At 66.0% G+C, this 19,210-nt stretch overlaps 1 protein-coding gene across 1 annotated transcript; it reads right to left on the minus strand.

Moving 5' to 3' along the window:
* Positions 1-2,623: 2,623 nt before the first annotated feature.
* DHH (desert hedgehog signaling molecule) lies at positions 2,624-14,038 on the minus strand. Its single transcript, XM_005308439.4, has 3 exons — positions 13,595-14,038; positions 4,778-5,039; positions 2,624-3,440 (listed from the first exon to the last, which is right to left on the minus strand). Exons 1-3 carry the CDS (start codon positions 13,901-13,903, stop codon positions 2,773-2,775), a joined length of 1,239 nt encoding a protein of 412 aa, XP_005308496.2. The 5' UTR covers positions 13,904-14,038; the 3' UTR covers positions 2,624-2,772.
* Positions 14,039-19,210: the final 5,172 nt, after the last annotated feature.

Raw genomic sequence — 19,210 nt, forward strand, 5'->3', positions numbered from 1 at the left:
GGCTCAGTGCAAAAGGCTCAGGTGTATGGGTGTTTTTTTTTGGGGGGGAGGCAGGATTTCCCCTCTGCACACAGTCCCTGGCCTTCCAAATTCAACCCCCCAGGCAGCCTCCTTCCCTCTGGGCCTAGAATCCCCCCCCACCCTGCTCCCAAGAGTCTCCACACCTCATTTCGGCTCATAAGCCAAAGAGCTCTGGGCTTGGTCCTTTCCGGGTCTCCCAGCAGGAGTCACCCCCTTCCCCCTGCGGATGGATTGTGCCGGGACTCAGGAGGGGGCTGCAGGGCTGGTCTCACCCCAGTGCTGGGGGGGTGGGGGGGGTCAATGCAAGAGAGAAAAACGCCCCTGTTCTTGTGCCTGGGGCAGAATGGGAGCTGCTGGGGAGGGCGTGGGGGACGAGCTGTTCCTCCAATAACTCCCCCCAAAGTACGCTGGGAGGCAGATCTGCTGGCTTAGCCATGGGCTCGCGCCCAGGAGAGGAGCCAGAAGGGAGCAGGCCGGGGGGGGGGGGGGGTGAGGCCCAGCCATCCGCCCTCTGAGCAAACACTGCCTGTTCTCACAGCCCAGCGCCACTTGACCTTCACTATGCAAATGGGAAGCAAGGAATGTGCAATGGGATCCCGGTGGCGCGGAGTCAGAGACCGGGGCTGGGATCCGGGGCCCAGCCACCCCACGGGAGACATGGGGAAAGGGGGCTGGTGCGTGCCCTGCGTGTGGTAGGGCGGACCTGACAGCTTCCCCTAAGCTAAGCAGCAGGGGTGATGCAGCTGCAATGGGGTAGGGGAGTGTTAGTGCTGGGGGGCGGGTGTCACCTGTCCTGGGCACCAGGTGAGACATGGAAAACCAAGGTGCCCCTAGGACCCTCCCCAGCCATGGGGGGAGCGGGCAATCTGGGCAGTTCCAGCCCACTCCCCTGGGCTGGAGGGGAGAAAGAGGAACTAGCCATGTGGGGGTCAGGGTGGGGGGGACACAGGTGCAGCCCCTTAGCAGCCTCTCTCCAGCACCAGAAGACACAATTTCGTCATTAACAAAAATTAAATATTATTTAAAAAAACCCAAACAGTTAAAACCACTTTAACCCCTCCCCCGAAGCCCGCAGTCCAGGCAGAGACAAACAGCGTATAAAATTATATTACCCTTTATAAATAGAAAAATAAAACTCTTAAGCGGGGCCGGGGGGGGGGGCAAGGTTAGGGGGTTAGAGTGTCGGGGCCCAGCAGTGCAGAATTAACCTGTTACCAAGATACACATCCCCCCACTCGCCTCCCTGCATGAGCCACAGCGGGGGAGTACCCCCCCCCCGCCCCCCGAGTTCAGTGGAACGACTTGCCCCAGTTCGCGTGTCCTGCCCCCGGCTGCTGACTGGCCTCACTGCGAGGAGAGAGTCCCGTCCCCCGCCCTGGCGCTGCCCGCATGGGCCAGCACATGTCAGCCTAGAACCGGCTGGCAAGGAAGCCAGGCGCTTACCCTGGCCGGGCAGGACACTAAGACGCGTGAGCGTTGCCTTGCCACCCTCACAGAGCCACGAAAAGAACCCAGGCGTCCTGACTCCCCCCTCCCCCGCTCTGAACGCTAGCCCAGACTCCCCTCCCGGAGCCTGCCACAGAAGCCGGGGTCCTGATGCCCAGCCCCCCTCCTCTAGCCACTAGCCCACACAGTTTCCAAGAGAGCATGGCCAGGGTCTGGCTTTTCAAGCCAATGAGAAACCCCCACACAAGGGAACCCCTCTGACTTCAAAGCTATTCCTGCCCCAGTGGTGGGGCAGCTGGACCAGAGGGCCTGGCTGGAGCCCCCGGGGAGCTCATTCTCTCTGGGCCCTGCGTTGGAGGAATGCGGGGAAGGCCCAGCCAGCCCACAGCCCGGCAGAGCCCGGCTTCCCACGCGGCCGAGAACCGCAGCTGGGCAGAGGGTCTTGGGGTGATGATGCAGACTTGGAGCCTCCTGCGGGAGCGTGACTGCGTGCACGGCCCCCCACCTTCCCCGGTGGGATCTGGGCTCAGGGGCCCTGCCCCTGTTCCTCCTTCCGTTCCGAGGACCCCTGCCTTGCACGAACTCCTTGGCAGGGCGCTAACGGGGCCCAGCGCTGCCCCTCCCTCCTCCCGCGGGTGCAAACGGGGTGCCCATTCCCAGGCAGAGTGGGCCAGGGCAGAATCCCTCGATGAATGCTTGGGGGAGACGTGAGGAGGGTGGGCAGGTGGGTGCCGCGCCCCAGGAGGAGCCCGGGGGGGGGTCATGCCAGGCCGGGGGGAGGGGCTGCAGGGGGAGGATCTGGGGCCTGGCAGGAGCATTAGTAACAGGAGGGCGGGATGGCCTGGGTCTGACCTGCTGCATTCGGTGGAAGGGCAGCTGGGGAGCACAGTGGAGAGCCCGGCCTGGCGCTGGGCTGGGCCTGCTGCCGGGAGCCCAGCTCCTGGGCTGTTCTTAGCGAACCCTCCGGGCCCAATTCTGCCCCTTGGTCAGCCCGGGTGGGCACCACCCCAAAACCGGCCTCGGGATTTCATCTCGGGCCGGGAAAGCAGCAAGTCAAGGCCCAGTCATGCTGGTTAAGTGAAGCAAGAAATACAGGGACTCGGGAGAGGTGCCCCAACCGGGGTGTGGTTTGGGGCTCACCCTCCCCCCCCTCAGGCCTGGGTTCCCATTCCCTCCCCCGACCCCCAGGCCTGCAGGGATCCCAAGGCACTTGGAATAAAGCTTGGAAACTGCTCTCAATCCAGCGCCTCCTGCTTCCAGTTTGTTACATTAACGTTATCTGCGTCACTGATTGTAACGCGGTCGCTAGGCGTGGAGGGAGTCCTGGCCCAGCAGCCCCCACGCCAGCTGGTAGAGCAGCCGCGAGTACCAGTGCATGCCCGTCTCCGGCGCACTGCAGTTCCTGGCCTCGCCACTGGGGGGCAGCAGTGAGAGGAGGCCGTGGAAGAGCCGGAGGGGGGCGAAGGCGCGGTGGGCCCAGTGATGGCTCTCCAGGACGGCGTAGCAGGAGGCTAGCACCCCGTTGACCAGGAGGGTCCCATGTGATGTCAGTGGGGCGAACACCCCCACGCCCTCCTCCCGCGACACCCGCAGCACCCGGACTGGCTGCAGCCCGCCCCCGCCAGCGTGGTGGGCCAGCACCGAGTCACCCGCCCGCACCCGCCGGGCAAAGACGGGCACGAAGCTGGCGGTGCCGTTGGCCGGGGCCGGGGCAGCGAACACCAGATGGGAGGGCGTGAGCAGCAGCCGGTGGGCGGGGCTCTCCGTCTCGATGGCCACGAAGGACACACGCCGGCGCAGGTCGCGGTCCAGGAAAAGCAGCACCTCGGTGGGGACCACCTGGCCGCTCCGGTCCACGGCCAGGACCCAGTCACCACGGCGCAGCTCCCACAGCCCCTTCCGCTGGCCGCTCCGCAGCGTCACCGTGGCGTGGCCCGGGAAGCAGCCGCCGGCCCGGCTGGCCAGGGAGTTATCTGCGGGAAGACAGAGGGTCCGGTCAGCACTGCGGCCCACGTGGGCCAGAAAACACCCCGATGGAGGCACGGAGCGGGCGGGCAGCATCTTGCCCGCGGCCTGTCCGCGTGGGGGATATTTGCACCTGCCATGGTGCAAGCCTTCCCCGGAGCAGGGCTGGTGCACCAGGTGTAAACAGGGCTTGCACAGGGGCAGTTTAATCCAGCACAAGGCCTGGCTCACAGCACAGGACATCATCGCTGGGGTTCGCACTGGAGCAGAGAGACCAGTACCCAGCCCAGACAGACCCGGCTTGCAATGCCTGCTCACGCCAGGGGTGGAGCAGCTCCAGAGAAGTGCTGCGCGCTCTCAGCCTCCAGTGAAGGCAGCGGGAGCCATGGGCACCTCCCGCGTCTGGAACCTCTTCGTTCTGTCGTCTGGCTTGGCCATGCTTCTAGGGAGGGGAAGTGCTCGCCCCTGACAGGCTCAATCCAGAAACAAACCGACAGGGCACGGTGCTTGGGAAAGCCCCGTTTAACAGAGACTTCAAGGGGGATCCTGCCTTAAAGTGCGGCTGCCTGGTGGGGAAACCTCGAGATGTATCAACACTCGGTCAGCAGCTCTGTCACAGGAGGTTCAAAATATTCTTTGTGAGTATTACTAATTATTTAGTTAGTAATTAGCAGTTAGTATTACTATAATAATTACTAACTAAGACCCTTCTCTGCACTGAATTTCTTTACAACAATCGGAAGAACGATTCCCTTCATGTTCGATTTTTGTGACATCCTTAACGCTGATGGGATGAGGAAGGAATTCTGCGGCTTCTGTTACTGCAGTGCCTAGAAGCACCCCCCAAAGCAGGGCCCCGCTGCAGGTGTTGCACAGCGCGAGCGTGAGAGGCAGGGCTTGCCCCAAAGAGCCGACAGTCCGTGTAGACAGTGGGTGGGAGGGGAAGCTGAGGCATGGAGCTGGGAAGAGACTCACCCAAGGTCTCAAAGCAGGGTCATTGGCAGAGATGGGACTAGAACCCAGGAGTCCACACTCCCAGCCTAGTGCTCTGCCCACCAGAGGTGTTGAGCGGGGGCATAAAAGGCAGTTGAGGGGGTCGTGAGGTATTGAAACATTTATTTCAGATGAAGGCAAAGAAAATCTGCCCTCTCCCGCTCCCCACACACTCGCCGGCGCTGAGCAGCAGCGACACATTTTTTACTCTTACACGTGAACGGAAGCAAACTTGTGAATTCAAACAAGGAGTTGCCAACCTGAAGAAGTCAAGGAACACCCCAGGCCATGGGTCCAGGCCATCCAGAGCCAGGATCCCTGTCCCCCACGGTATCACCCTGCTTCCCGTTACCTGCTTTCACCGACACGTGGATGTGGGCTTTGGACTCGTAGTAGACCCAGTCGAAGCCGGCCTCCACGGCCAGGCGCGCCAGCATGCCGTACTTCTCCCTGTCCCGGTCAGACGTGGTAATGTCCAGCGCCCGCCCCTCATAGTGCAGCGAGTCGGGGAGGTGATGCCCATCTTCGTCCCAGCCTTCCGTCACCCGCAGCTTCACGCCGGGCCACATGTTCATCACAGCGATGGCCAACGCGTTCACACGGTCCTTGCAGCGCTGGCAAGGGAGAGTATGTACATGAGAACGGCCAGCCTGGGTCAGACCAAAGATCCATCTACCCCAGTGTCCTGTCTGCCAACAGCGGCCAATGCCAGGAGCCCCAGAGGGAATGAACAGAACAGGGAATCATCAAGTGATCCATCCCCTGTCGCCCATTCCCATCCCTGACCAGCCTGGCAAGTAGCCACTGATGGACCTATTTTCCATGAACTTATCTAGTCCTTTTTTGAACCCTGTTATAGTCTTGGCCTTAGCAACATCCTCTGTCAAGGAGTTCCACAGGTTGACTGTGTGTTGTGTGAAGAAATACTTTCTTTTGTTTGTTTTAAACCTGCTGCCTATTAATTTCATTGCGTAACCCCTAGTTCTTGTGTTATGAGAAGGAGTAAATAACACTTCCTTATTGACTTTCTCCACACCAGTCATGATTGTATAGACCTCTCTCATATCCCCCCTGAGTCGTCTCTTTTCCAAGCTGAAAAGTCCCAGTCTTATTAATCTCTCCTCATACGTTAACCCTTGCTGCTCCGGAGGCGCGGGGGAGGCAGTGGGGCAGACAGAAGGGAGCTGGCATTACAGGAGGAGAATGCACAGCTGGTTGGGGGGCTGCGAGGAGCGGGGACCCTGACATCGGAGGAGGAACGGTCCAAGGATGTGCTAAGAGATTTGGACAGCCCTGCCCTGCCTCAGCTGCCACCTGGGGTGCTGGGGGGCACCCAGAGGAAGGACGATGGAGATGCTGTTGCAGGGGCAGAGGCCAGGCCCCCGGCCTATTTTTAATTCCAAGGAGCTGGCCATTGTCACCGACAGGGACAGCGAGCGGGGGAGACAGGGGAGGGCAAAGGCAGCAGCACCCCCATAGTCCCACAGCTTTGCTGGTTCACAAGCCTAATTCCCTCTCTAGACTGGCGCGCGTGCCAGTGCCACCGGGCGCCGGGGCAGCCAGCCCAGGTTTTCAGGGGCATTTCAGCAGATTCGGGGGCACTGCCAGGCCAGACGCTGCCACCCACAGCGGCTCACCGGCTAAGGCCTCGTCTCCAGCACTCAGCGCCCGGAGAGCCGCCCGAGGCCAGGGCAGCCGGCAGCTTTGCCCCGGCTCGGCAGACGAGGGTCGCCTGGAGCCAGCTTGGGCGAAGGGCTCCTGTCCCTGCAGCACAGCTGAGGCCCACGACCAGGCAGACGCAGGTGGGCAGGGAATCACCCACAGAGGGGACGGGACTTTGCCACAGGGCAGCAGCTCTGCCAGGGATAGAAGCACCCGGGCAGTGCCTACCCACTGAGTCAGGCTGGCTCCCCGAGCGGGGCACAAAGTGCAGGGGGGCTGTGGTGACCCCCCCCCCCAATTCACAAGCTCGGGAACTGAGTCTGTGGCACAAGGCTTGAGGTGCGATTTTCCCTTTGCTTTCCTGGTGCTTCCACTGTCCCTTTGCCGGTTGAACCCGGTGCCCCCCCCGGTGTGACACCCGCCTCTCCCAGCCACACCCGGCTGCACTCGCTGGACGTGTCTGGGCAGCGCCCAGAACCGGCTCCTTCCCCTCCCCCTACTCTATCCCCCCTCCTCGGCCCCTCGACTGCGCCCCCTCAGCAGAGCCCGGCTCCCTCCCACAGCCACGGGCATCGGTACAGAAGGAAACTTGAAACGGAGAGAGGCCAGGGCCCAGAGGAGAGCGCCGTGGGGGTTCTGAGTGCTCCCGTGAGACCAAGTGGGGGCCTCTTTCCAGCGCCGGGCTTGTCGTCAGCAGCTGGCAGCCAAATGCCCTGGGCAGGGACCCCGGCGGGCACAGACGCCGCACAGCCCCGCAGAGCCATGCTTGGGATGGCGCCACATGGGGACGGGACATGCCTAGGTCTGGCTGCCCCCACCCGGCCCAAACCAGCGCTCACCAGCTCCCCCAGAAACACACAGACCAGCTCCTTAATGGGTGATTCATTAACTCGGGTCAGGCCCAGAGGGAATGGCTAATCTGAGTTTCAGGAGCATCAGACTTGTTTGAGGCTGGGCCCCTCCCTTTAGAGCAGGGGGGCGGGAACCAGGACTCCTGGGTTCCCCTCCCTCCTCCCCGCTCTGGAATTGTCTCCCCCTGTGACCTCATGCCAGTCACTCCCTTTTTTGGGGGCCGTGGGGAGAGCCACACTTCCCCGCTTTGCAAAGCAATGAATCTCTTGATTGAAAGGTGCTACATGCCCATAGATTCATCCATCCTGCTGCAGACCCACGTACACTTTGTCCTCAAACAATTTCCAGGTAATTTATCTATTATGCCATTCATTCCCCCCTCACAGAACTGCAGCCACCTCTGGGGTGAGGCGGAGCAGCTCTGTATAACACCAACGCTGCACAGAACATTCAAATCAGAATCCCGCTCTATTCTCTCCCGATGTGGAAATGCAACAACTGGCCACAAAAGGCAGAGCCTGAGATAAGCTCAGTGAGGAGAGGCAAAGGGAAAGGCTGGAGTGGCAGCAAACATCTCAAGTCTCCTGCCCCGCACAGGCCTCAGCCCAGTCTCTGCCTCTCCTCTTCACCCCCAGCGCTCCCCCAAATCTGCCCCCCAAGCATCATTAACCCTCTCCTGCAGCGTTTACTCCTGGTAGCCACTTTCCCTCCTTCTTCCCTCCCTCCTCCTGGGCTCCTTCCTCTGACCCCTTCGGCACCAAGCCACCTGCGGCTGCAACGCACCCCGGCTCAGGCCTAGGACAAGCCAGAGAGCCGAGCGGAGCCGAGCCGGGGCCTTGGGGGCAGGCAGGGTGGGCGGGGAGCTGCGAGGGGAAGGAACGAAAGAGGGGCAGACGGAGAGATGGGGGGCGCGGGTGGCATTTAAACCAGCTAGAAAGGGAACAAAGTCAGATTGATGGCGTGCAGGGGAGGAGGGAAGGGCCGGTGGAGGAATGTGCTGCGCTTCTCGCGCCTCGCAGCACAATAGCTGTTTTCCAGCCCGAGAATTACTTAACTCGGCGAGAATTTCAAATCCTCCGGTTCAACAGGGAAAGAACAGCAAAGTCATCAGCTTTGCCACAAAGGGCCCATTCAGTGGCCTTGCACCCCCCGGCCGGTGTCAGCAAGGGGGAAAGTGCACCCTGGGGGGGCAGCCACAGGACCCCCCTCCCCTCCCCCGGCAGGACTGCAGCAGCCACTGACCAGGATTGGGGCCCTGCAAGGCTGGGGGCTGGAGCAGTGCACAGGAGTGGTTGGTGCGCTGGCCACCAGGGGGTCAGGCCGGAGGAAGAGCAGAATATCCCCTGGGGGGAGGAGTGCTTGGGAGTTTGGGGGGGGGGGGGGCTTTTAGCTAGACTCACTCTCCCTACACGCACCTAGGCTGGGGGTCCCCCCAATAGCATGCACTTTCCATAGGGGTGAACAGAGTGGCTGGGGGAGGCACTCTCTGGGGTACCCAGACCAGCCAAGGGATGGCTGAACTGCCAGGCCCCGAACCCTAATGGCCAGACACCCCATAAAAGTCAGGGTGCAGCAGCCACATTTCAAGGGGGCTAATTCCACTCAGCAGCACCACTTGCCACCCCACTTCCAGCCGGATAATATTCGTCCTAAACAGCTGCATGGCCCTTAACCAGCCGCCACACTCCACCCCAGAGGAGGCTGCATCTCAGTGCTGGGCAAGTGATCCCTTTTGCTGTGCGACCCTGGAACGGCTTCTGCGTTCTGCCCCAGAGGGCAGCCTGGGCGAGGGGTCTCTGCCTGGGTGATCTGTCACATGCCGGCCGAGTGGGGCTAGCTGTCTTTCAAGTCCTCCCACAGGCCTCTGGGCTGCAGTTTGGGGTTGTTGAAAACTGGGTTCCTTCCATCCCCCCGAGATACCCCAGTGCCCGGCCCCAGCAAGAATACGATGCCCTCCTGGTCCCTGCCCACAACATGGCAGCCTCAGGGGGACGCAGCCCGGAAGAAGGCAAGACAGGAGCAAGGGGAAATCATACCAGCTGCTCCCTCCCGGGAAGCTCCGGCTGGGAGAGGAGGTTTATCACGAAATGAATAATCCAATCAAGAAAAAAGTAACCACTTCCCTCTAGCCTTGACATTATTCTCATACCAGGAGGGCGAGACTGGCGCGGCGGGCAGGGGAGCCGGGAGCATGGGAAGGAGAGAGAGGGACAGGCAGTGAAAAGAGCGAGCGAGCGGGAGAACAAGGGAAGGGGGGAAGAGCCAGGGAGCAGGGCGGATGGATAGAGAATGGAGACAGAGCCAAGCCACCTGGACCAGGACCAGGGGAGCCCGGGGCAGCCTCCTCCATCACCCTGGCAACAAGATAACGGGCAGCCAAGAGCATCCCCCTCGCTGCCCCAGCCTCCCAGGATGGGGAGACACGGAACTTCCCTCCTGCCAGCTCTCCCCGCCCCCCATTTGCCCCAGTGGGGGTATGGGACCCCATGCCCTTTGCTTTCCGTTCTGAGTCCCTGCACCCCCCATGGCAGCCGGCCAAGCCCAGCTGCGTGGCCCTGGGAGCTCTGACCTGCAGAGGCAGCCGCAGGTCACCAGCTGCGTGGCTCCGAGGGCCAGAGGCTGCCAGGAGCACGGTCCCGGAGCAGCTGAATGGGGCATTTTCAGGCACCTCTGAGGCGGGGACGGGGGAACCAAGAGACGCAGCAAGTGCTGCCAGGGCAGGGGGGGGAGCAACACCCCAGCAGCAAAACCCCTCCGCGGGGAGTCTGGGCACCGCATAGACCCTGCCCAGTGCAGCTTGCACCCCAGTGACCCAAGTCACCCAAGACTCTCACAGCACAGTCCTGACGCCTCAGAGCAGCCCTGGGATATAGGTACCATGGGATCCCCATTTCAGAGCTGGGGAAACTGAGGCACAGAGCAGGGCAGGAACTAGCCAGTGAGTCCGGGCTGCAGGCAGGGAGAGAAGCCAGCCGTTATTAATGACCTGGAAGAGGGGCTGAGCAGGGGGTGAGGTTAGTGAAGACCGTGAGAGGGACCCTCAATCTGGGCCTGGCTCCCAGGGGGTGGATCACTCGCTAATTCCCTGTTCCGTTCACTCCCTCTGAAGCACCTGGCACCGTGGCTGATATGCTGGGGATCCCCACAGTGCAAACCCCAAGGATGGAGCTGAATTGGTCAGGCAAGGACTGGCTGTAACAGACTAATGTGCCCAGGAAGAGGAACTTGGGGTTTTCCAATGTTAGTGCCTATGACTCTCCAACAACCACTAGACCCCACTCCCCTCCCAGTGCTGCAAACGGAACCCAGGAGTCCTGGCTCCCATTCCAACCAGCACCGGACACATCCCATCAACCCTCCCACTCCCGGGTTGCTACGGCTTGAATATTCCAGGGTGCTGGTTCATTCCTGGAGGGAAGGGCCCACCCCGGAGTGTGGCCCCCTCGCCGAGCAGACTCCCCTCCTCACCCCAGCACCGCGGCAGGAAACACCCACCCCGGAGCGCTCCATGCGCCCCCACGCCCCATTGTCTCTCCTCCAGCACAGCCGGCTCATTCTACTCCCAGAGCCGGCACGCCCACCATCCTGTGCCATCCAGACCCAGTCTGGCTGCCAGCCTCCCCCCTTGCCCGGGCGACGGACATCGGGTGACTCAGCAGGAGGAAATGAATCCGCGATGCAGTCAGGCGTGCCCACCCACGGACACGCGAGAGGCTGAAATGTCATCGGCTCGCACAGCCCAGGAGCCAGCGGTCCCCTGGCACTGCCGGGACCTGGCATTGGCCACCCTAGGGGGCGGTTACATCAACTATCGTAACTAAGGGGCGTGGCACGACCATGTCCCCCTCTCTGGGGCACAGCCTGGCCCCAGGGCTGCCCCCAGATGGACCTGCACCTCCTCTGCCAGGGTGCCCGGGGGCTTCCCGCACCGCTGCAGCCCCTCCGCCATATGACATTGCTCGTCACCAAGCCCCTGTAGCGCCAATATGGGTCAATCCCGGTGGGGGGGGGCTGATGGAACAGCTGGCCAGTCCTGGCCCAGCGACTTCTACTTGTTGCTAGCACTACGTTCACCTGTGGAACTCACTGCCCCAGGACTGTTCAGACACAGAAAGCGCAGTCAGTTATGCTGGGATCGGAAACTCTGCTTTGTACATGTTTCAGCCTGGAGCCTTCAGCCCCCCAGGCAGCCACCCCCCAGCTAACAGACCAGTTAGGGGCACTGTTCCATCCATCCAAGGAACTTATCTGCCCCCCGCTGCCTGACAGTCCCAGCACCTCCTGGGCAGCAGGGCACGGCCGTTATCCCCATTTGTGCAGTGGAGAAACTGAGGCACAGAGAAGCCGCATGACTGGCTTGTGTTCCTACAATCTGTGGCAGAGCTGCGACGGACCCCAGGTCTCCCGGGGCCAAGCCATAGGGCCAGTCGTCTCCTCGTAACCTTTGCAACAAACCAGAGCCCTCGGTGAATGTCCCCAGGGTCGGCCGAGGTTCAGAGCCTGGAGAACATGTCCAGGGCGGCGTGGGGGGTGGAAAGGGGGCCAGGTGCAGGTTTTCCTGAGCCCTGTTGTTAAAATGCATCTCCCCATGTAACCCCGAGCTCTTAGCAGGGGCCAACAACGGCACCGTTTCACCTCCCCTGCCAAGCCATGAAATGGGATGAGACATCCCTGTCGCCCATTGCCCACCCTGCCTGCTCTGCAGTGGGGTCTCTGCTCTCTCCCCCTTCCCCGCCCCAGGAGCTGCCACTTCGGCCCTATCTTCGCTGCCAAGATGGGGTGGAGGGGGGCAGCCACGACCCAGCCTGGCTACATGGGGGGGAAGCTCCCTGGGCCCTGTCTCCACTGGGCCCTGGTCACCCCCTGCTGGACACCTCCTCCCCCGCCCCCCGCTGGCAACCAGACACTGCTGCCAAAGAGAAAGTGACCAGGGTGCCAAACATCTCAGGGGCCGAGGCAGATGGTGACGCCAAGGCCCAGGTCCTGAGCTCCTCTCCGGTGTAAATCCAGGCTGGCTTCGAGGGAGGTGATTCAGGTTTACCCCCCCCCCCGCCTCCACAGACCAGAGCCAGAACTAGACCCCAGCTTCTCTGCTCTAATCCACCCCTCATCTCATCCCCCCCCCCCACCGCCTCCCCAGCGCTGGGGCAGTCGCCCCAAAAGGTCTCACAAACCACTTCATGTTAATTGTTGTCATTTCGGTTCCGCCCCATTGGCTCCAATGGGTCCCTGGGGGGGTTGGGATCGAATCTCTGCACCCAGCATAGAGGAGGGGTCTGCCCCCTTTGCTCAGCCCTGCAGCAGGCCCCAGGCGGAGATCCCAGGGCAGGGCCATAGGGCGCAGGGCTGGGAGCCACCATGCCTGTGTCTAGCACAGTAGCACCTGGGCCCAGGCCAGCCCCGGCCTCAGTGTCCCTGTCTGTGAAATGGGGGAGTCTGCAGGAGCTGGGCTCTGAGGAGGTGGAAACGCTGAACTGGAGCCGGCCAGGTGCTTTCCGAGGCTGTGGCAGGGCAGAGCAGAGATTTCATCCCCCCGCTGCTACTCACCTGTCACAGAGAGCGGCTGGAGGGGCCCCCCAGCCTGAGCGCCCCCTTCACCCTCCCGGGAGCCTCCAGCGCTCCTTGCTGCTCTGGGGGGTCCCAGGCCTCCGAGTTGGGGCTGGGACACCTGGGGAGGGGGTGCAGAGTGGGGGGGTGCAGAGGGGGGTGCGGGGGGATGGAGAGTCGGGGGGTGCAGAGTCGGGGGGGTGCGAGGGGTGCAGAGTTGGGGGGTGCGGGGGGATGGAGAGTCGGGGGGTGCAGAGTCGGGGGGGTGCGAGGGGTGCAGAGTTGGGGGGTGCGGGGGATGGAGAGTCGGGGGGTGCAGAGTCGGGGGGGTGCGAGGGGTGCAGAGTTGGGGGGTGCGGGGGGATGGAGAGTCGGGGAGTGCAGAGTCGGGGGGTGCGAGGGGTGCAGAGTCGGGGGGTGCAGAGTCGGGGGGTGCGGGGGATGGAGAGTCGGGGAGTGCAGAGTCGGGGGGTGCGGGGGGTGCAGAGTCGGGGGGTGCAGAGTCGGGGAGTGCGGGGGGATGGAGAGTCGGGGAGTGCGGGGGGATGGAGAGTCGGGGAGTGCAGAGTCGGGGGGTGCGAGGGGTGCAGAGTCGGGGAGTGCAGAGTCGGGGGTGCGGGGGGATGGAGAGTCGGGGGGTGCAGAGTCGGGGGGTGCGGGGGGATGGAGAGTCGGGGGGTGCAGAGTCGGGGGGTGCAGAGTCGGGGGCCGCCAGACCAGCTCCACGCAGCCCCCGGGAGATCTCAGCCAGCCCCCGGGCGAAGCGGCATCGAATCGCCGGGGGCCCGCTGCGGTCTGGGAACAAGCTGCAGGCGGGTCCGGGCCGGTCCCCCCGCCTCAGGGCAGGGCCTGGGAACTGACCCCCAGCCGCTCCGGATCCAGCTCCGAAGGTCTCGCTGCCGGGCAGCCCCCGGAGAGCGCCCCCAGTCCGCCAGTTCGCTCCCCGCTTGTACCTGGACAGCCCCGGCCCTGGACTCGCCCTGCAACGCGCCCGGGCTCCGGGCACCAGCCGCCGGGTTGATGGGTAACGGGGCGCAGGGCAGGGGCCCCGGGGCGCTTGCCTTGCCCGGGCAGCAGCCGGGGGTCCGCGGGGGCGGCCGCCCCTTACCTGGGTCATGAGCCGGTCGGCCCCCGTGTTCTCCTCGTCCTTGAAGATGATGTCGGGGTTGTAGTTGGGCACCAGGTCCCGGAACCGCTCGGCGCGGCGCCCCAGCCGGCCCTCGGCCCGGCCGCTCGCAGCCAGCGTCTGCTCGGGCGCGTTGGGCACGAACTGCTTGTAGTGCAGCGGCACCAGGTGCCTCCGGGCCTGTCGCCGGCGCCCCGGCGGGCCCCGGCCCGGCCCGCAGCCCCGGCCCGGCAGCAGCAGGCAGCAGGCCAGGCAGAGCAGGGTGAGCGCCAGCGGGCCGTGCCGGGGCATCGCGGGGGCTGTCCGACGGCTCAGCTGCCTCCCGCGGCTCCGGGCTCCCGCATCGGGCCAGGGACCCCCGACAGCCCGGGGCCTCTCCGGGCACCGCCGCCTCTAGGGCCCGGGGGATCCCCCTGGCACCGCCGCCTCTAGGGCCCGGGGACCCCTCCTGGCACCGCCGCCCCTAGGGCCCGGGGGATCCCCCCTGGCAGCGCCGCCCCTAGGGCCCGGGGGACCCCTCCTGGCAGCGCCGCCCCTAGGGCCCGGGGGACCCCTCCTGGCACCGCCGCCTCTAGGGCCCCGGGATCCCCCCTGGCACCGCCGCCCCTAGGGCCCGGGGGATCCCCCCTGGCAGCGCCGCCCCTAGGGCCCGGGGGACCCCTCCTGGCAGCGCCGCCCCTAGGGCCCGGGGGACCCCTCCTGGCACCGCCGCCCCTAGGGCCCCGGGATCCCTCCTGGCAGCGCCGCCTCTAGGGCCCGGGGACCCCTCCGGGCAGCGCCGCCTCTAGGGCCCGGGGACCCCTCCGGGCAGCGCCGCCTCTAGGGACCAGGGACCCCTCCGGGCACCGCCGCCCCTAGGGCCCGGGGACCTCTCCTGGCAGCGCCATCCCCAGGTACCCTGGGTGCTTGGCTGCGCCCTCTGGTGCAGGGACCCTTGGGTGCCAGCCGTGCGCCCCGGGCAGCGTCCCCCCTCCTGCTGCTCCCAGCCACTGGGCAGCCCCGCCGGGTCCTTCGCTGCTGCTGCCCTTGCCAGGCTCCCGGCTCCGCCTTTAAGAGTCCGTCCCCCGGGAGCGGCGGCCACATCCCCCCGGTGCCGCCCCCGCGGGGCCCCGGCCAGCGCTCACTGGCGCGCCGTGCACCCAGCGCGCGTCCCCGCGTAACCCCTCTGGATCCTGCACGCGCGTCCTAGCGCACTACCAGCTTCGGTGCACCTGTGCGCGCTCCCGCCCTTTCACCTGCGCGAAACTCCAACCGCGCGCGGCGCTCCCGACCTGGCGCCAGCGGGAACGCGCCTCTGCCCTTCTCCGAAGCGCGCTCCTCACAGGTGTCCTTACTCCTGTCACAGTGGGGCCCAGCGCACCCCCACTGCCGCCCCCGAGCCCTCATCCCACCCACTCCCTGCACCCCCAAGTCTTCCTCCCCCCACTGCACCCTCCGCCCCTTCCCAGCCCCCCACCCCTCCCTGCCCTCTTCCCACCTCAGTGCGTTTCCTTCCCCGCTTTGCGCCCCCTCCCCTCCGGGGTAAAGTCCGCAGCGGGCCCTACAGCTCAGCGTAAACCCACCTCTGGTCTCCCAGGGGCTGCCTGCTCCCGGGGGGGGGGGGCTCGGGTGCCCCCATTACAGATGTGACCCCCCCCAGCCAGGGGGGTTAAAGATCCTAATGCACAGGGGGGAAAGAGCTGGGGTTCCCCTCCCCCACAGGGCTAGAGCCCCCCCCTTCCAGGGCCTGGGACCCCAGTCTCTGGGGCGGTCAGGTGAGAGTTTAGCCTGGGAGCAGGGTGGAGATCCGGGTAGATGGGCCCAGGTCTGAGCCAACCTGGCCTTTCCCAGGGTGCCCCCCCCCCCCCATCCAGCACCTGCCTCGCCCACAGGGTTGCCAATTTTCGGTAGGCGCATTCCTGGAGGTTTCATCACGACATAATCTTTAATCAAAAAGTCATCTTTAATTCCTGGAGACTCCAGGGCAATCCTGGAGGGTTGGCAGCCCTGCTCGCCCAGGGGTCCCAGCTGGAGTCGTAGGCGCTGGGCCCTGGCGAGAGGCCAGGCCCCAGGGGCGGGGGAGGTGCCGCTTCCAGGGTGGGGCCCCCCAAAAAATCAGCAGCCACTTTTGAAACCTGCAGAGACCCCCCCGCGTCCCCGGGCTGGGGTCGGCGCGTCTCCTGCAGCAGCATTTCCGGCTCTGGCCAGCAGAGGGCGGACTCCTCTCATTCGAATTTGCCTTGAGATGCTGTTCGAAGGACCCGGAGTTAAAGAAAGTCACCAAGAAAGGGGCAGAGCAGAAAGTGACCTCTGCCTTCCCCGGGGCCGGGCACCGCACCCCCAGCCGGGTCCATGTCCCAGGGCACCCGCACCCCCAGCCGGCTCCGCGCCCCAGGGCACCCATACCCCCAGCCAGCTCCGCGCCCCAGGGCACCCGCACCCCCAGCCCTGGCCAGCTCCACGCCCCAGGGCACCCACACCCCCAGCCCTGGCCAGCTCCGCGCCCCACGTCACCCGCACCCCCAGCCGGCTCCGCGCCCCAGGGCACCCGCGCCCCCAGCCGGCTCCGCACCCCAGGGCACCGCACCCCCAGCCGGCTCCATGTCCCAGGGCACCCGCGCCCCCAGCCCTGGCCAGCTCCGCGCCCCAGGGCACCCGCACCCCCAGCCAGCTCCACGCCCCAGGGCACCCACACCCCCAGCCGGGTCCATGCCCCAGGGCACCCACACCCCCAGCCGGCTCCATGTCCCAGGGCACCCACACCCCCAGCCCTGGCCAGCTCCGCGCCCCGGGGCACCCATACCCCCAGCCGGGTCCATGTCCCAGGGCACCCACACCCCCAGCCGGCTCCATGTCCCAGGGCACCCGCGCCCCCAGCCCTGGCCAGCTCCGCGCCCCAGGGCACCCATACCCCCAGCCAGCTCCGCGCCCCAGGGCACCCGCACCCCCAGCCGGGTCCATGCCCCAGGGCACCCACACCCCCAGCCGGCTCCATGTCCCAGGGCACCCACACCCCCAGCCCTGGCCAGCTCCGCGCCCCGGGGCACCCATACCCCCAGCCCTGGCCAGCTCCGCGCCCCAGGGCACCCGCACCCCCAGCCAGCTCCGCGCCCCAGGGCACCCACACCCCCATCCCCGGCCGGCTCCGCGCCCCACGTCACCCGCACCCCCAGCCGGCTCCGCGCCCCAGGGCACCCGCGCCCCCAGCCCTGGCCAGCTCCGCGCCCCAGGGCACCCATACCCCCAGCCAGCTCCGCGCTCCGGGGCACCCACACCCCCAGCCAGCTCCGCGCCCCGGGGCACCCACACCCCCAGCCCTGGCCAGCTCCACGCCCCAGGGCACCCGCACCCTCAGCCGGCTCCGCGCTCCAGGGCACCCACACCCCCAGCCCTGGCCAGCTCCGCGCCCCAGGGCACCCACACCCCCAGCCCTGGCCAGCTCCACGCCCCAGGGCACCCATACCCCCAGCCAGCTCCGCGCTCCAGGGCACCCACACCCCCAGCCAGCTCCGCGCCCTGGCCAGCTCTGCGCCCCAGGGCACCCGCACCCCCAGCCGGCTCCATGCCCCAGGGCACCCACGCCCCCAGCCCCGGCCGGCTCCGCGCCCCAGGGCACCCGCACCCCCAGCCCCGGCCGGCTCCGCGCCCCAGGGCACCCGCACCCCCAGCCCCGGCCGGCTCCGCGCCCCAGGGCACCCGCACCCGCACCCCCAGCCGGCTCCATGCCCCAGGGCACCTGTGCCCCCGGCCACAGCCAGCTCCGCGCCCCAGGGCACCCGTGCCCCCAGCCGGCTCCGTGCTCCAGGGCACCTGTGCCCCAGCCCCGTCCGGCTCCGTGCCCCATGTCACCCACACCCCCAGCCAGCTCTGCGCCCCAGGGCACCCGCACCCCCAGCCGGCTCCGCGCCCCAGGGCACCCGCACCCCGCACCCCCAGCCGGCTCCGCGCCCCAGGGCACCCGTGCCCCCAGCCGGCTCCGTGCTCCAGGGCACCTGTGCCCCAGCCCCGTCCGGCTCCGTGCCCCATGTCACCCACACCCCCAGCCAGCTCTGCGCCCCAGGGCACCTGTGCCCCCAGCCAGCTCCGCGCCCCAGGGCACCCGCACCCCCAGCCAGCTCTGCACCCCAGGGCACCCATGCCCCCAGCCCCGGCCGGCTCCGTGCCCCACGTCACCTGCACCCCCAGCCAGCTCCGTGCCCCAGGGCACCTGTGCCCCCCATCCCCGGCCGGCTCCGCACCCCATGTCACCCGCACCCCCAGCCGGCTCCATGTCCCAGGGCACCCACTCCCCCAGCCCCGGCCGGCTCCACGCCCACAGCAGGTCCCCAGGGTCGCTCTGCCACCTACAGCGCAGGTTGTGGGTCCAAGGCCCAGGTGGCAGCCCAGTGCCCACGCTCTGAGGGCTGAGCCAGCTCCCCCCAGTGCCACAGCCCCCAGGGAGGCGAGACACAGGCTGGGGCAGGTGCACCCAGCAGTGCCCACGGGCGGGCGGATCACGGTGCCGCGCCGGGGCACTGGGAGGAGATCGTGTTCCAGGGAAACCGGGCAGCTACGGCTCCATTTCCTGCAATATACACCCAGCTTCCTGATCAGCCCAGCGTAAAAACAGGAGGTTGGGCGGGATGGGGGGAGAGACAACAAACTCCCAGCTGTGACAGCCAGGCAGGGCCGGTTCCCAGCCCCCTGCGGCCGCTCCCCCCAGCTGCAGAGCCGGGGCAGGATGGGTGGGAAGGTTTGGCACCCGGGCAGTTTCCTCTGCGCTCAGAGTGACAAACACCCCATGAAACAGCCTGTGCTGGAGGCTTTGCTACCCCCTCACACGAACCCCCCCCCCTCCGCCCCACATATAGGATTTTGGAAAGGCCACGACTATCACAGGGTTCAGAAAAGTGCTAGAGAAGTTCCTGGAGGACAGGTCCATCAATGGCTACTAGCCAGGCTGGGCAGGGATGGGGTCCCTGGCCTGTTTGCCAGGAGCTGGGAATGGGCAACAGGGGATGGATCACTTGATTCCCTGCTCTGTTCATTCCCAGTGGGGCCCCTGGCACTGGCCGCGGTCGGCAAACAGGGCACTGGGCTGGATGGACCCTTGGTCTGACCCAGTCTGGCCGTTCTGATGTTCAAAAGGAACATGGGAGGGGGGAGGCCCCTAGAGCAGAGTGGAGCTGGGCCAAAAGGTGAACAAGTCATCTTCATTGGCACCCCTGCTAGCCCAGCCCCGGCTCCCTTCCCTTCCCCCTCCCCCCCCCCCAGATAGGCCAGTGCCCCCAGTCCTAGCCCCCAGGTCCCCTGTGGGCTCCCTTCCCCCATCCCTCCGCTGCTACCCCTCAATCCCAACCTACAGCCCCCCTAAGCTCAGTGACAGAGTGCCTGCTCCCCAGCTCAGCTAGGCCCCAGCTGCCGCTGCCGCCCCGCCTGGGCCCCCTGCCGCCCCCAGAACCCGGCAGTGACTCTGCCTGTGGGCACAGTGGGGGGGAGGGGAGGGGGGCAGGGAAAATGGGCCCCTGAAAGCCAGGAACCCACCCAGCAGCTCAGCCCTCACCTTCGCCCCGGCTCTTTTCCCACAGCCGCCCCCATGCTGGGGGTAGGGGAAGAGAGAGGGGGGAGAGCTGGAAGAGG

This window comes from Chrysemys picta, chromosome 22 (assembly GCF_011386835.1).
Source record: "Chrysemys picta bellii isolate R12L10 chromosome 22, ASM1138683v2, whole genome shotgun sequence".
NCBI lineage: Eukaryota > Metazoa > Chordata > Testudines > Emydidae > Chrysemys > Chrysemys picta.